We start from the raw sequence: 16241 nt of genomic DNA on the forward strand, positions 1-16241 counted from the left end.
TAGTCATCTCATCTGCATCTCATCTCGTATTTTTAGGTACTTACATTCAGTTTTCGCTTGCAGCGCGACAGATTCAGCAGCAGATTGGTCCGCAGCTGGGCGAAGATGGCATTCCTCTCGAGCAACTGCTCCAGTCCGGAGATCTTGCGCAGGGCATACTGGTAGCGATGGGCAGCCTCCTGGAAGCGGTTTTTCCGGTACAGCACATTACCATCCTCCAGCAGCTTGTTGAGCAGTATCACCAGAATCTCCGGCTTGCCCATGGCCATGCTCCAGGTGGTCGGTCCCAGCTTGGCACCCTTGCGCAGGAACACCTGTACGGCCTGGATGTTGCGGCAGGCAATGGCCCGATCCAGTGGTCGCATTCCATGCACATCGATGTGTTCCAGATTGCCGCCCTGCTCAAGGATATAGAGCACCAGGCCAGCGGCTCCCTGATAGGCTGCCAGATCCAGGGCTGTGCGTCCATTGTGATCCTCGTGGTGGCGATTACAGCCGTGTTCTATGAGCGTCTTGGCCGCCGCCAAGTGGCCACGTAAACAGGCCCAGCTGAGTGCCGTGAATCCCTCGTGATCCTGAGCTTCTCGTGCCGCCCCTCGCGCTAGCAGAAGTTCGACCAGCTCCAGGTGTCCCTCCTCCGCCGCGATCATTAGCGGCGTCTTGCTTGTCTGTCCCAATGGTTCATCCAGCAGGGCGCCACGTTGCAGCAGATGCTCCACCACGCTCCAGTGACCCTCCTTGACGGCCAGCCAAAGGGCCGAGTATCCCTGCCGATTCCTTGCATCGATCTGAGCGCCGCGGGAGAGCAGGATGCCTACCACATCAACGCATCCGTGACGAGCGGCGGCGGTTAGCGCCAGTTCACCACTGCTTGGCTCCATGCCATTAACGTCCAGGTCAAACTCGGTCTCATTGAGATCGAGAAGATCCTCAAGGATCTTGCAGTGCGCCTGCGCGGCGGCTCCAATGAGTGCCTGCTGCAAGGCCACCGATCTGGTGACATCTTGGGAGTGCGGTCGTGGTGACCAGTCGCAGGCGAGCAAGTACTTAACCACACTGAGGTGACCCATGCGGGCGGCATGAACGAGGGCACAGCGCTGCGTGATGTCCAGCTGGCCGAGGCTGCTGCCGGCGGCTACCAATGGACGCACTACGTCGCAGTGGCCACGCATGGCGGCCAGAATTAAGGGAGTACAGCCCTGACTGTTGGTCAGGCCCACATCGGCACCGAACTCCAGGAGCAGGCTAACCATGGGAAGGATGCCCTCATGGGCAGCTATGCAAAGGATCGGAGCTCCTCCCATGTAGTCAGTGCGGTGATTCGGTGAAGCGCCTGCCAAGAGAACTAGTCGGGAAACTTTGAGGTTCGGACTGTAGACATTTCGCAGGGCGCCCAGCGAGGAGGAAATGTTATCCGCCGCACCCGCCAACCAATAGGATTGCAGATCCCGTGGAGAAAGTAGCGTCAGGCTCGTTCCGCCATACAAATGAGCTTTGAGCATGTGGTGACCCAGTTCCAGCGTGAGCTGCGGTGACAATGGAGCCTGCAGCCGGGACAATCGGAAAGCGATTCCGGCGTGACCCAGCCGGGCGTCGCAGAGGAACTTGTTGGACTCGCCCTCATCCCGTCGCATCAGCCACTCCCTCAAGGAGCTGTGAAAGAACATGTAGGTGTTGTCCAATCTCTTGATCAGAAATCCATCCAGCAGCTTGAAGCGTTGCATGAAATCCGGCCAACTGAGTGCCTCCCGTCCGTGACTGAGTGCCTCCATGCTGTAGTAGATCTCGTCCAGCGTCAGGGGATACAGAGCTGCCAGGCAGATATTGAGGATCGGAGCAGCCTGCTCAAAGCTACGGGCGGTGGGAAAGCGCAGGTTGAAGTGCAGCAGAAAGATCTGGGCGAGGGAGACCGGTAGCACCTTGTAGCTGGACGACTTGATAACCAACTGGCCGCGTGCAATGAGATCCAGGATGAGCTTGGCGTACAGCATGGAGCCCCTGCTTAGGGACTGAAGATGGGACACGAACTTCGTCTGCGGTTGGCTGCCCGACTGCGAGTTCTGGCCTCCTCCTCCGCCGATGTTCATTCGAATTTCCGGACTATCTGCCAGCCGGGCGCCTATGTAATCCAGCATATCCTGCTGCAGCGCCTGGCTGCTGGCCCAACTGTCCAGGGTAAGTTGTGTGTAGCTGGGTGCCTTCACCAGCTCCAGCATCTGCGTCCTCACAGTGGCCACCAACTTGAGCCAGGCTGGAAAATGCGGCGTTAGCTGTGCCAGGAAACTGGCAATGGTGTGACCATGATCGGGACGATGGTACTCCGCTTCGCACAAGGCATCCACCACGATGACGGCCACTTTGGCTGGTATCTTGCCCGCCCGGTGAAGGTGAGCCAGTGGCTCCAGGATAGCCAGCTTCATCACTCTCTCCGCATCCGCGATGCACTCGCGCACACTGAGAATGTCCTGGAGATGCGGCTCCGACAGCAGGTAATCCCTGTAGGCGGTTAACTGCGGTGCCTGGCACAGTTGGGCGGCCAGGGAGTGCACGAAATCCGGCACCTGGCAGGTGAGATTGGCGTCCGCCTGGCAGAAGTGATAGCCCACCATGTGGGAGGCCAGTCCGCGCATGCGCTCACAGTGGGCGCCCAACTGGAGCTGGCTGTAAATGCCATCGGGATCATCCTGCATCTGCCGGCGGCCAAAGCACGAGTACTCCACCAGCTGCAGGCAGAATGCCGTCTTTCCAGTGCCCGGCTGTCCGTTGATGAGCACCACCCGTGTCTCGGTTCCCAGCAGGATGTTGGACAACTGCTGCACCAGCCACTGGCGACCCACGTACGGCGGATCCGGCTCCTGCAGCGGCACCTCGAAGAACAACGGCTTCAGGGCCAACTGAACAGCCGCCAAGGTGGAGGCTGTCACCCTGGAACCCACTGCCGCTGCCGTCGATGAGCTCGAACTGGATGCCTGCTGGCCACGCGTCGATCTACGTACATTTCCCTTGCGAGTCTTGCTGGGTAAGGCTTCGTACACGTGCAGCATGGAGCAGCCGGCCTTGAACTTGCCGCACAGACTCAGTGCATCCTCCTTGACCCCGTGACTGGTGGCCACCGACAGCTGGCTGCCGCTAAGCATTCCGGCTCCGCTGGCCAACGTTTGCTCCGGACTGACATTCTGCGAGGAGCCACTGGTGGTGGTGCTGGCCGCTCCCACGCCGCTGCTACTCGTGGTGCTGGTGGTGGAATGGGCCGAGATGGGTTCACAACCACTTCCGCTGCTGCTGCTGTTTCCATTGCTGCCGGGATCGTTGAGCAGCAGACCGAGACGGGCGTGGAGCTGATCCTTCTGCAGCTTCTCGTTCAGAAGAGAGGAGTGGTGGTCAAGGGCGTCGCTTCCTATGAGAGGAAAGGCAAAGTAATACATATTAGATTATTTATAAATATATTAGATTATTTATAAATACATTAGATTATTTATAAACATATTAGATTATTTATAAGTTGAAATTATAATCATGCAAAATCTTTACAGGAATTAGAACGAAAACTGGATTAATGATCGACAATGAGGATGCAACGTGCAAACAGAAACGTTTGAATTAGAAGGATGCACGTAAGTGGATCGGATCCGTGCCTGCTAATTGATTCAGTCCCGCCTCGCTGGAGTTGGAGGAGTTCACGCTCCACAGGGACTTGATCTTGCCAAAGACCAGAGAGGACAGATGACCCGCATAGACGGACGTTCCGGCCAAACTGAGCCTGTTCAGGCGATTCTCGCTACTTGCTCCATGGCGGGCGGAGGTCTTCAGGTTGTGGTTGCTGACGTTCTTCCGCCGTCTCCGAGTGACCGCCGAATCCGAGCAGGTGGATGTGTTTAGGGCATTGGACTCCTTGCCCTCCGGCTGGTTATCATGGTGATGATGCTGATGAGGATGATCTAGTGATGGATGCTGGGTGAGAATTTCTACTTCGAACTGAAAGCCATTCCTTTCCAGGTTTAACATTGCCTTTCCCCGTTGTGTTTTAAGCTTTTAGTGCCACCTTTTGAACCTGACCCACACTTAAACTTCATTTTAAACTTACCTCCGGACAGGATTGATGCCGTGTCAATGGGACAACCCCCATTGGAGGCAGTGCGTCGATGGCCACCGCCCACACCTCCAGCTCCCCCGCCGATGCCGCCGATGCCGCCGACTCCCGATCCACCGCCACCACCACCGCCAGTGAGGGCACTGCGCAGATTCTTGTGGTTGAAGAACCGCCTACGCGTCGGCGGTGTGGCAAAGGCCGGTGGTGCGGCACTCAGTTCGCTGTAGGCCGCCGCATGGATGTTGTGGCTCAGGCTGCTGCTGCGGCTGTGGCCACTGATGCCGCTGCCATTGCCGTTGGCCAACAACTGCTTGGCGGCGGAGGCACCTCCTCCTACTCCTCCTCCTCCGCCGAGATGGTGGTGCACATCCACTGTGACCGTTTGCGTGGTGCCGGTGGAGAATCCATTGCCATTGGTGGACAGTGCCGCCGCTCGGGGCAGTTTGCCATTGCTCGCATAGCGATGGTGGTAATCCGGCGACTGCGACTCCTGGCGGTGCTGCTGCAAGAAAGTATTTGGTTGCCAATGAGTTCAGACTTATCGATGATGAAAGTTAATATGCAGAGAAAGAATTATATTGTGCTGCTCTGTTTATCTATTGTCTAAAAGTAAAACTTGCTAAGTAATATCATCATAATAGTAAAGTTTTCCTCTCTGTGCACATTTTCAACAGCTTTCGTTAAAGTTGATCGGGCCCCAAAGCAAAGGCGTTACTTTTGATTGGTCACATGTGTGGGCCATCCCAGATGAAAGCGCTCAAATGGCCACAAATTTGGAGCCAACGAGGCGCTGCTTCTAGGCACAAAAATCCCACCTCGTTGTGGACCTAAGCCAATGTATTGTCAGACTTATCAAGTGGATAGCATTACCACCCGGTCCAGACATAATTATCATGTCAAGATCAGCCTGGATTTGAAAAATTTCCACTGAGGAGTGCACTTGAAGAAATTATGCTATTACCTAATATAAAAAACAAAGTACTCGTTTATGCAACGCTAAAACCTTGAACCCAAAAATATAAAGCCAAATAATGGCGTGCTAAAATAATCTGTGAAAATGGTGAAATGAAAGTCAACAAGAGGTTTCACAAGTAAACACTACAACATTTTCACAAGTTTCTTGAAAAGGTAAATGCTGATAAATTTTTCTCAGTGCAACTGCGCCTTGCGAAGCCTACTTGCTGTCCAGCTTGTGGACTGTTGTCCTCCCAACTGTCGGGAGACAAACCGAAACCAATTTCATTCACATGCGCCACAAAAGCCCCTCCATCGTGCTCTTAGTCATCGTCTAGTCTCTGGCTCCTTTTGGATCCGGGGGTTTCGTCTTAATGAACTGCAAATCATTTTCTGTCTGCGTTGGTTTTCGCCTCCAATTCAGCCGATTTTTTCGGGTAGGCCGAGAGACTGGACATGGCACAGAAAAGCACAGAAACGTGATTTCCAGGCCAGAAGAGAACAGTAACAGAAACAGAAACAGAACCTGAGAACCAGTTTCTGGGTTCTGTGTGGGATAATAAGATGAAATTGGTATTGGTTGGCTCCGCCAGACGACGATGGAGATGGAGACGGAGATGGAGTTGGAGTCGGAGGCCATTAATTGACGGGCAGGTGGCTGGAACCCAGGGAGGAACTTTGGACTTTGGAGCCAGCCAAGGGAATCGAAAGGGTCTGCAATCGATGGTTGGAATATTAATTGAAAGCAAAGAAATGCAAAGGATCGAACATGTTTCAGCTCATCGATTGGGAATATAACAGACTTGCTGAAATTATGTTTTGGTTAGTAAAAGAGTGGCGGTTCTGGAGCTTTGCAATTTGGACCGTTTGATGATTGTGATTTGGACAAGTCACCTAGCTGACAAGTTGCAACGCCCGCGGATGTCTGAGTGCTCTGGTTTCTGGTTCTCTTCCTCCAGCGGATGTATGCATGTCTGGAAGTTCTTGATCTTTCACTCACGACTATGAGTCGCCCACTTCCGCTGGAGGATCCAGTCTGCCCACTGTCAACCGTCTAGCTACTTCCACTTTTCTTATGCGTGGAAAAGAAAATGTTAAAGACTTGTATATCACCAAAATAAAAATCTGATTTTTCTTATTTTATATATGAACATTTGTTTAACTGTTTTTGAAGCGAAGTCAGTTCAAAATCCACTTTAAAAGATGATTTAAGTGCAGTGCCATCCATTTCTCTTGGGTCTCCGTTTGCGGATATCTGTGATCGGCAGACCACAATCTCGGATCTTCAAGCCACCGGGATCAGCTGGGGAATTCCGTGTCGCTGATCTGCCATCCATCGATCTGCGGATCTATTGATCCGTGGGCTGAGTTCCGCCTCTATCTCAACGTAATTAAGCTGCGGTTCGCTTTGCTCCGTTTCGATGCGCTTCACTCAAACCCAGCCCAACAAAATCCAATGCAATCGAATCCAATCCTAGACCAAGACCAAGAGCAAGTCCGCACCCAAACCCCACCTTTCTTTCTTTCACTCGTGTGGTGGAAGAAAGGCTTTCTTTAAACTAGTTCGTCGTGGGGTCTGGGATCTCTTATCGCATCCCGCGGCGGCGTTTTAATTGGCCCCATCACTTTGATTAAGTTGTAGCCGGCGCACGAGCTGTGCTTTGGAAAATAATTAACAAATTATGCCTGCCATACATGGGGGCCGTGGAAAATTTGAAAATTGAAAAAAAATCACATCTCAAGAGGTGATTTTCACTTTTTCCCGCTCGGCAATTTGTTGTCCACTGTGTGTAGAGGAGTTGCCGTGGCTACCGTGAAAAAAGCGCCATAAAATTTGCACTGCTGGATGGAGATGATCGCAGTTGGTGAGATGGAAACAGGATGCCATTAAATAGTGCAATTTGTTAGGAAACACAGGTCAATGTCCATTACAAGGTATGCGATCATAATGTTATTGGACATGGTTACATTACTACTTAAACTTAATGGGCATTTTTCTGATATCATTACAGACTGCCAAGGTATCTAAGAGTTTCTTAAGGCTTAAAGGTTATTTGCGTTATCTACCACATGACCAATTTGGATATAGAATCATTACTCAATATTTTCAGTACCAAGTGCAATTAAAATTTTTGTCAAATTACAATCGTGAGAACACACCAACATTTGCTGTTTGCAAGGAACAAATCAGGCTGAAAAACTTATGAACTGTCAACCGTTTCGGCTGAACTTTGGCCGCTCCCAGTGGCTTAAACAAATGAGCAGAACGGGCCAATTGACCGACCCACTACTAGCCAGAAACCATATCGAGTTATGGAGTGAAACCGCCATTCCGAACCGGATCGAAACGGCTGCCACCCCAGGGGGAGTCCCATTGAGGCGCAGGTGTAATAATGCCAGCTGCCACAGAGCCGGGCCAGAAAAAGGCAGTAATTGTAATATGACAAACCCGCATTAATTTGCTCGCAAAAACTAAAGCGAAACCGAAACAGAGTAAATCGCAGAGGCAGACAACGAGGCTCACACAGAGAGAAAAAATATGCCCAGTAACTTGAGCTTCTTAGATAACAAAAATCAAGTATTTCGAGCCTATGTCTACCAGTAAATATTGTTACTACATATTGTTACTATATATTATTACTATATATTATTACTATATATTATTACTATATATTGTTACTATTTGAATACAACAGTTTTTTTTCAGTGTCTGCACTGCAATTACAGCGGCGGTATTTAATGACCGAGTCCACCGAGCTGGCAACAAGATTAATGGTTCATTCAAGAATTCGATTTTCGGCCATAGGAGCCAACAACAAAAGCAGGTTCATATCAAAATGCATGCTTTTTTTGGCCAAGTATTTTGTTGTTGTTGTTTTAAATTATGAAAAATAAAATATACATCTCGTGTTTGGCTGCGGGGCGTTTGCGAGAACAGCAACAGTGTCGAAGAACTTGGCAGTCCCAGACATTGTGACACCAGCAAAATGCAGCACCACCAGCACCATTACCACTCCAAACCCAATCTCAATCCCTGGCCAAGACTCGTTTTGGCCACTTCCATTCCACCATGAGGGTGTGGGCCCGGCCAACTGGCTGGTTAAATCAAATGATATTTCAACAACAGTTGCTTGTGCTGAAAAATAATTGTTTAAATGTCATAAAATAAACAACGCAAACCCAGCGGAGGGTCAGCAAATGTGTGGATACCCCATGGAAATTGCGCTGAAAACTGGCCAAATTGAATGGAGGCGAAGAGGCAGCGTTAATAGTTAGATTCCATTTTAGATTACTTTAATTGAGGAAATTATTAGGATCATACTCGAGCTAAGCTTTCAATAAAGCTATAATTATATAAATTAAAACCATTTATTTAAGCTCAACTAAGAAAACGTGAGGCTTTTATATTTAATTAAACTTTAATGAAGAATGCTGGTAGTAAAGAGATAGTAAAACAAAATTAAATCATTTATAATGTTAGCACTCAACTACTTCACAAGATATTTCACATAAATAAGGCAAAAATACTTTGATTTGAAATCTTTTTTAATGTTAGTACTCAACTACTTCTTGAGATATCTCACATAAATTAGGCATCAATATTTATTTGAACCGCCCTCTAAACCTTGAAATCATTACAAAACACCACTCAGCATTATTCATCCATGACAAATGTTTATGATCACGAATCTTGCATATGGATGAAAATGTTCGAGTATCATTTAGTTGGAAGCATTAGCGAATCGCATGCAAAAGTTTTTGTGCGATTTTAAACGCGCTGGCATTTGAAAAGCGGCCGCAAAAATCGCCCACTTTGCATTTGGCATCTAATGGAAATCGTTGGCGGTTTTTGAAAAAGTGCCCATAAAATCTGGGGCCCAGCATTGTTGGTACTTGGGTACCAAATCGTATATTGGTTTTCAGCATTTTGGCTAATGCATGCGCATTTGATTGCCAAATCTTCTGGCTGGCGTTATTAAAGCATATTTCTTGTATTGTAATCATACTTAGAATGTTGGCCAAGTGCGAGGAGTTGGCTCAAATTGGTTTTCCTTGTCATGCAAGCTGCACTGGCGCAAATAACCATTTACAAACTGATATCGGACAGCAAATAACACTAAATCTATACAGCATAATAAACGCTTTATTTTGTTCCGTGTGAGCTTTGTTCAAGCCAAACACTTCAAGGCAAAGTGATTTCGGCACTCACAAGACTTTGTTTAATTAAGATTTTGCATTAAGCTGTGTGTGCTGGCCGATGTCAGCCCAATTTGAATACCAAATTTTACGAGGATCACCGAATGGCAGTGCCATTCAATTGCAGTCAAGTGAAAGCTATCGCTCTGCTACTGGTAAGTGGAAAAGCTTGCCTAACAATAAACAAGAGCCGAACATTAATCAGTTGGGTAAACAAATCCAACTGGCTATAAAGAGCCGATTCAACGATATAACGATATATAGAGTTGTTGGGTGGAAATATGTCAGCCATTGCGGACATTCATTACGACAATTGCCGCCGAATTGAGTGAGAAATTAAAGGCCACAGAGCACTACATGGCCATAATTAATTGACAAGCTGGGAATTAAGTTTTCCACTGGGCAATATAAATCAATGCTGGCCGAAATACTCGCACAACAAAATATATTCATGCTGAGCCTCTTTACTTCTACTGCGAACATGGCCACGAGCGGTGAGAAAAATTAATGCATTTACTTAACGATCGATAAATCGCGTGGAAAAAGCCGCTCGACGACAACCGAATTGCGCAAAAATATTATGACCATCGTCGTGTGGCTATGGCAGTGTTGGCACTGTTGTCTGTGCTCCATGCTCATATCAAAGGCCTCCGCCAACTCTGGACCAAGATAATCCAATCCAATCGAATCGACTCGAATCGAACGAATCCGGCCAGATCAACAAGACCGAACACACGACCTGAGAAATTGTTTCTCAACATGCAAATGCCGTGCGATTTATTTGAGGAAGCGGCTAGCATGCCAAAATCCCAAACTCCCAAATTCTGGAAAACCGAAAACACCCAGAGATAGAGATACGGGGAGATAAACGGGTGAGATATTGAGACAGCCACCTGACTCGGTGAAATGGGTGAGAAAATATACAAGTATATACTATATATCCATATGCTTGGCAGCATGCTAAAAATGCAAATGCATTTGCCAAGCGCGACCAGGTCGGCGAAATTAAGTTGTTATTTACCCGGCTCATTTATTTATGGCATTTCGAAAGTTGACAATCCTTTCGCTATCTGTCATCTGACCCATCGGACTTTGGACATCCACTGGCTGCTACTGGCGTAGCCACTTCCATCTCGTCTCCGCAGTTGAGTTGCAAATGGATTTTCCCAGCGGCTTTCTCATGAGCTTGCCAGAATAATGGTGCACTTAGCATACGAGTATACTCATCTTTCCACGGTGAAAACTATGCCCCTTGTTGGGCGCCAATTTAATTTTTCGGGGGGAGTTTGCTTATTACAATAGCCCATAAAACTTGTGTCTACGTGAAAGAAGGCGCACACAAATCATAAAGCAGCGAGAAAATCACATAAAAACGTATTTCGGTTTATGCGTTAATTAATGAGATGCAAGGTATGACGATAATTGGGCACATCTAAATTGTTTCCCTCAGCAAAACGGACACAGTCTTCTATTTTTCCCTTTTTTCGAACCAAAATATTACTTTAAAATCCTAAGTACTAAGTATTTTTTGTTGTAACTATTATTTCTTTATTATCATAAGTGCTAAAAGTGGTTCCTCGGACTGGCAATCAATCTAACTATGTAAAACATAACACATTAATTAACTACAAATATGGAAAATGATTTTTGTAGTGTAGGGTTTAATTGTTTGGGATTGATTGGAGCAATAGGTACTTTCACGCGGGGCGTCTTCAATATCACGGCATTATTGATTTCTGGGAAAGTGAAATGCACTTTTGAGCGCTTCATTTGGGCTCGGCGGTTACGGATTTGAGGCACTCGAAGAAGCGTTAACGTAACGAGAACAAGTTGGGCATAAAATGCATTGCATGTGCACTTTCTGAGGCGGCAATAAGCATTCGGCTTTCGGCTTTCGGCTTTGGGCTTTTGGCTTTCTAATGCCTGAGAGCTGTGGTCAGGTCGGTCATTTATGACCCTGCCGCTTTGTGGATTTCCCTGGGAGTGTGAAACGTGCTCGGCATGCCGAATGCAAATGGAAATGGACCAGACCAGACCAGACCAGGCGGCACTGCCATCCACATCCACATGCATTCTCCAGCCGCCTAAGTACTCCACTTGAGCCCGACTTAGTTGAGCGTAAATAATCTTGAGATGCAGGCTGCCGCCACTATTGACTTACGGGTCAGGTGGAAAGAGTCATTTGGCCAGCTCACGCTTGGTAAAAACCAACTAAGGAGTGCAGAGTGCGATCCTAATGACGAGCAATGGTGTAAGGGGTTAATGAATTTTATGGGGATGTTTAAGAATAAGCTTGAACCAGATATTTTCCATTTCACAGTTTTATAACTTTATAACCTGCCCTCTTCGAGTTACACATCACACTGCATTTACAACGATGCCATAAATCAACAAACCCAGCGCATTTCCCAATTTAATTAGCAGCATTTTAAGCAAACAAAACGCCGACACTTTAACACCTTTTTCCAGACAAATCCGGAAACGATTGAAGGGCCCTTGGGTTTCGTATTTACCTTTTGGCCAAAGCTTAGAAAGTGAAAACTTTCATGATCAATCTGAGCTATAAAGGCCAATTCGTTGATTGCAGTTCGTGGCTTGCACTTTTGTAAACAATTTTGAGTTTCAAGTGTAGTGGAAAGAATTTCATTCATTAACATTAATAGGCCATTTTTGTGTGCTAATGAATGTTACTACAAATTTGACACTTAATATATATTCGCTTTTAAAGTATAAATATTTAATGCTTCCCTCTTAAAGCCAGATTTAATTTTGTAAGTGTGGCTTGGACTTAATTTCCTCTGCACATATTATGCAAATATTTTCACCCATTTCTCCGCGCGATTCATGAAAGCAGTTTCAGCCAAAAGTGTCTGCATGTTTTATCACTTTTCGCACAGCCCGCAGTCAAATTAATTTCAGTCAAAAACTTTGGCCCAGCCCTTTTGGATTCATTTCTTTGAGTTGGGTTTTGGGTAGGTGTGTTTTATCCGCTGGCTCTTTCCCCGCCCGACTTAATGATTAATTTGGCTTCATGTATGTTTTATATTTCGCATTTATTGTGCTTTTTTTTTTGTGGCCTTTTGGCCAGACATCTTTTGCTCTTGTACTCTTGCTCCGACAATGTGGCTCATATTTCTGCTGACAAGTCAACTGATGTCCATGTCTTGTCTTTCTTTCTTTAGTTAGCCCTTCTCGAAAGCCACTTTCTTTTCATTTATCATGGTGCAGAATTTTGGGCTGTGGCCTTTTGTTTTAATCGCTAATTGCACTTTGTGGCAGGCCGCAATTTACTTGTTGGCAAATTGAAATTTGGGCCAATAAAGATAAGCCGTGTAATTTGTTTTATATATTTCAGCGGATTTCTGATGTGGGCAGTTTTGGGTTTATTTTGATTTTAAATACGGGCCAGCTGAAGTCAAATCGAGTTAATTTGATGTGGGTGTGTTTATGATATGGCGTGGATTTTTATCAGAATTGCTTCGTAAATTATATTTTGCCATTAATTGAAAATGGCATACAGTTGGTCATTATTTTGATTCAGTTTTTAATAAATGACTCAAGAAATGGGCAGTGGCTAGCAGTATACTGACAATTTAGCAGTTTCTTAACTGGATTTCCTAATTAAGATAAACTATTAACTACACTATAAGTTTAGGGGACTTACTGGCAATGAAAATGAATGGGAACATGAAAAATGCTACTATGTAGTTATTAAAATTCGGAAAAGAAATACTCATTCCATTGTAGATAAAACAAGAGAGAACGCTATAGTCGAGTTCCCCGACTATCTGATACCCGTTACTCAGCTAGTAGAAGTGCAGGTTTGTGGGCGTTAGAGTGGGCGTGGCAAAAAGTTCTTTGGCAAATCGATAGAAATTTGGAAGACTAATACAAAAATGAAAAAATATCAAAACATTTTTCAAAAGTGTGGGCGTGGCAGCTTTGGGCGGTTTGTGGGCGTTAGAGTGGGCGTGGCAAAATTTTTTTTGACAAATCGATAGAAATTTACAACACCAATACAAAAATGAAAAAATATCAAAACATTTTTCAAAAGTGTGGGCGTGGCAGTTTTGGGCGGTTTGTGGGCGTTAGAGTGGGCGTGGCAGCATGATTCGACAAACTTGCGCTGCGTCTATGTCCCTGGAGTCTGTATGCTTAATCTCAACTTTCTAGCTTTTGTAGTTCCTGAGATCTCGACGTTCATACGGACAGACAGACGGACAGACGGACGGACAGACGGACAGACGGACAGACGGACAGACGGACAGACGGACGGACAGACGGACATGGCCAAATCGACTCGGCTATTGATCCTGATCAAGAATATATATACTTTATATGGTCGGAAACGCTTCCTTCTGCCTGTTACATACTTTTCAACGAATCTAGTATACCCTTTTACTCTACGAGTAACGGGTATAATTATTATAATGTCTTCGTTTAGTGTAAAGTAGGTAAATGTCTAAGAGGCGGTTAATGGACATATTTCGCGGCATTTATTGAACAATTCCAGCAATTTACGTTTATTAGCGGCCCGCAAGTAACTAGAAACGCTGCAAAGCCTTTGACTCATTTGCATTTTGCATGCAAATGTGGCCAAAACACACATACTAAGTGTTTTCCAGTGGCTCAACCTGAAGCCAATTAGCGACTTCTACTGCTGGCCTTTCAATTGACTCCCTGGGCGATTTTTTCAACTACAAATCGCTTTGGCAAGCGCAAAAAGTTCTCTCTGTGCCAGCCTTAATTAAAGTCTAATTCTGATTGAAGATATTATGAAAATTGATAAATTGACGGTTAGGACGGTCGTTTTATATGCGCCCAGCAGGTGGCGCTTGCGCGCGTTTTTTGTCGCCCGAGAGTCGCGCCGGGAGTTCAATGACGCGTTTGTGGCTTTGTGGAAATAATCAGTCGCTTGTTCGACATCGGATTATGGTAGTAAATGATATGTTGGCTATGGCCATTCTCAATGTGCATTTAAGCCTGATTGCAGCTATTGTTGTTAACGTAATTAAGCGAATGATTGTTGCCAGAGCGAAAGTCTGTGTGCAGTTTGTATGTTTGTTATAAATGGCGGCTTATTAATGGTTTTACATTCTAATAAAGCATATTATCAAGAGCTAGAGTAATACGTATAGTAATAACGAATTGCAATTATAATAAATGTAAAATTATTTCCTGAAAGGAACGGACTTCCTTATATGATTCATAAATGCTTAGTTATTAAAATTAATATAACGTTAAGTAACACTTCACTTTAAGAAATCGTTTTTAAGAGTACAAAGTAGCTTAGTGTATGAATATGATAATTAAGTGTTTTACAGACACCCAACCGTTCCTAGGCATCACTTTGTGAATATAATATTCTGATTTCTTGTTTTATATAGTATACAATTAATCTTGTCCGACTGCCATTTTCTTACTTAGCTTAATGAAATCTAAATTGAATCGCCGGATAATGTGCATATCTTATTTATATCGCCATCGCTCGAGAACAAATTTGTTTGCATTCGAGTTCCTGGGTCACACCCTCATTCGATTCAACTTGAACCCATGAATATTTGCACACATGTCACAGTCGAAAGTCATCGCGTTCAGTAATGAATAATTGCACAGCGGGCAGCAAGGAAAGGAAGAGAAAAAACCAGACAAAGAAACCTGTGGTTTCACACAATCGAATTCAGTTCGAGATGCTGGGGATTCAGGCAGGTGTCGCTATGCCACTATGCCAACTAAATACATAAATCTCTTGCGAAACCGAAACAGCAGCTTTTAAATCGAGCTAATGATACACGGCGACTGCCACACATCCATCCAATCGAATACCAATTACAATGTTTGACATTCCGCAAAGTAAAAGATACAGACGCGTACTCAAGGTGCGCTCCATTTGATTGATTACCTTCCCCAACTGGCTATTTTATTTATTTATTTTTTTTTGGTTTCACTAATCATTAATACGTGATGCTATCGAAATTGTGGATAATTAACGCCATATTTGTTGCCAGCAATGGACAATTAGACGAGGCACAGACCAAAAGTTAAAATAAATTGCATGCGAGATAAAAATCGCGCTTGGCGTTTGCTGCCTCGCAATTTTCCTTGCGTTTCAGTGGTTTCAAGCTAATGGCTCGAGAAACGCGCTTGAATCGCTCGCGAATCGCTGCTCGATATCGGCTTTATTTGGCGCTTTTAATGCAAACTATTTCGCATTTGAATCACTGGCATTTTCCAACTTGATTTGTCGCCTGTGCATGTCAATCACAAACTTTGAGGTATAGCTCTGATTTTCTTGCGCCTGGATATGTATGCACACAGCAGTGGGCGAATAAAAAAGTTTGATCGTAATTAAATACAAATGCCATAATAAAATAAAAACTGTGATTATTTAACGTTTAATCTTAACATATATAAAGTATAAAATGGAAGATATAAAATTGGAGTTATAACTTTTTCTTTGCATCTTCCGGAAATCCAAAAAAAAAGGTTTTACGATCACGTGAACATATTAAGCTGCTCATAACTGTTCGTATCTTTTTTTTCACCGATCAGCGCTTATAACACGATTTCCAAACGATAATTAGACAGAGACCACGGGGCCAGCTGCCACTTAATCTAATGACAGTTCTCAGACCCCAGCACACCTCACTTGGTAGCCAACTCCCAACTCGTAACTTCCAACTTCCAACTTCCAACTGCCCGGCTGAGATCGGCAATGGCCTAAACGGCTTCTGGTTTGGCTTAGATAGATAGTTATGTAAAGTGCTCGTTGGCTGGCAAACGATCACTATATCAAGGCGCACAGATAGCTGACACACTTCCGACATACGGGTATCACCAGTCCAACCAAGTCCACATCCACATCCATATCCACATCCATATCCATCGCGGAGAAATGGAAAATCAAGGCAACTCCGCCACTTTGGCGGACGCTCCAGTTGCCGGTGGCCAGTGGCCAAAACAGTGAAGTGGCACTCATTCTCCGGCCATAAACTCAATT

General features: G+C 45.5%; 1 protein-coding gene across 5 annotated transcripts in view; it reads right to left on the minus strand.

The window, feature by feature from the left end:
• LOC120449837 (protein TANC2) overlaps nt 1-16241 on the minus strand; it is a 50373-nt gene that overhangs the window by 633 nt on the left and 33499 nt on the right. For 3 of the 5 annotated variants that reach the window (XM_039632489.2, XM_039632486.2, XM_039632488.2), the window contains 2 exons: nt 4085-4592; nt 45-3397 (listed from right to left, as the gene is read on the minus strand). In XM_039632489.2, coding sequence (XP_039488423.1) covers nt 45-3397; nt 4085-4592 — 3861 coding nt within the window. Of the gene's footprint in view, nt 1-44; nt 3398-3635; nt 3939-4084; nt 4593-16241 lie in introns of all 5 variants that reach the window. The other 2 variants (XM_039632491.2, XM_039632490.2) reach the window with 2 other exon arrangements.

The sequence above is a fragment of the Drosophila santomea genome, chromosome 3L, assembly GCF_016746245.2.
Source record: "Drosophila santomea strain STO CAGO 1482 chromosome 3L, Prin_Dsan_1.1, whole genome shotgun sequence".
NCBI lineage: Eukaryota > Metazoa > Arthropoda > Insecta > Diptera > Drosophilidae > Drosophila > Drosophila santomea.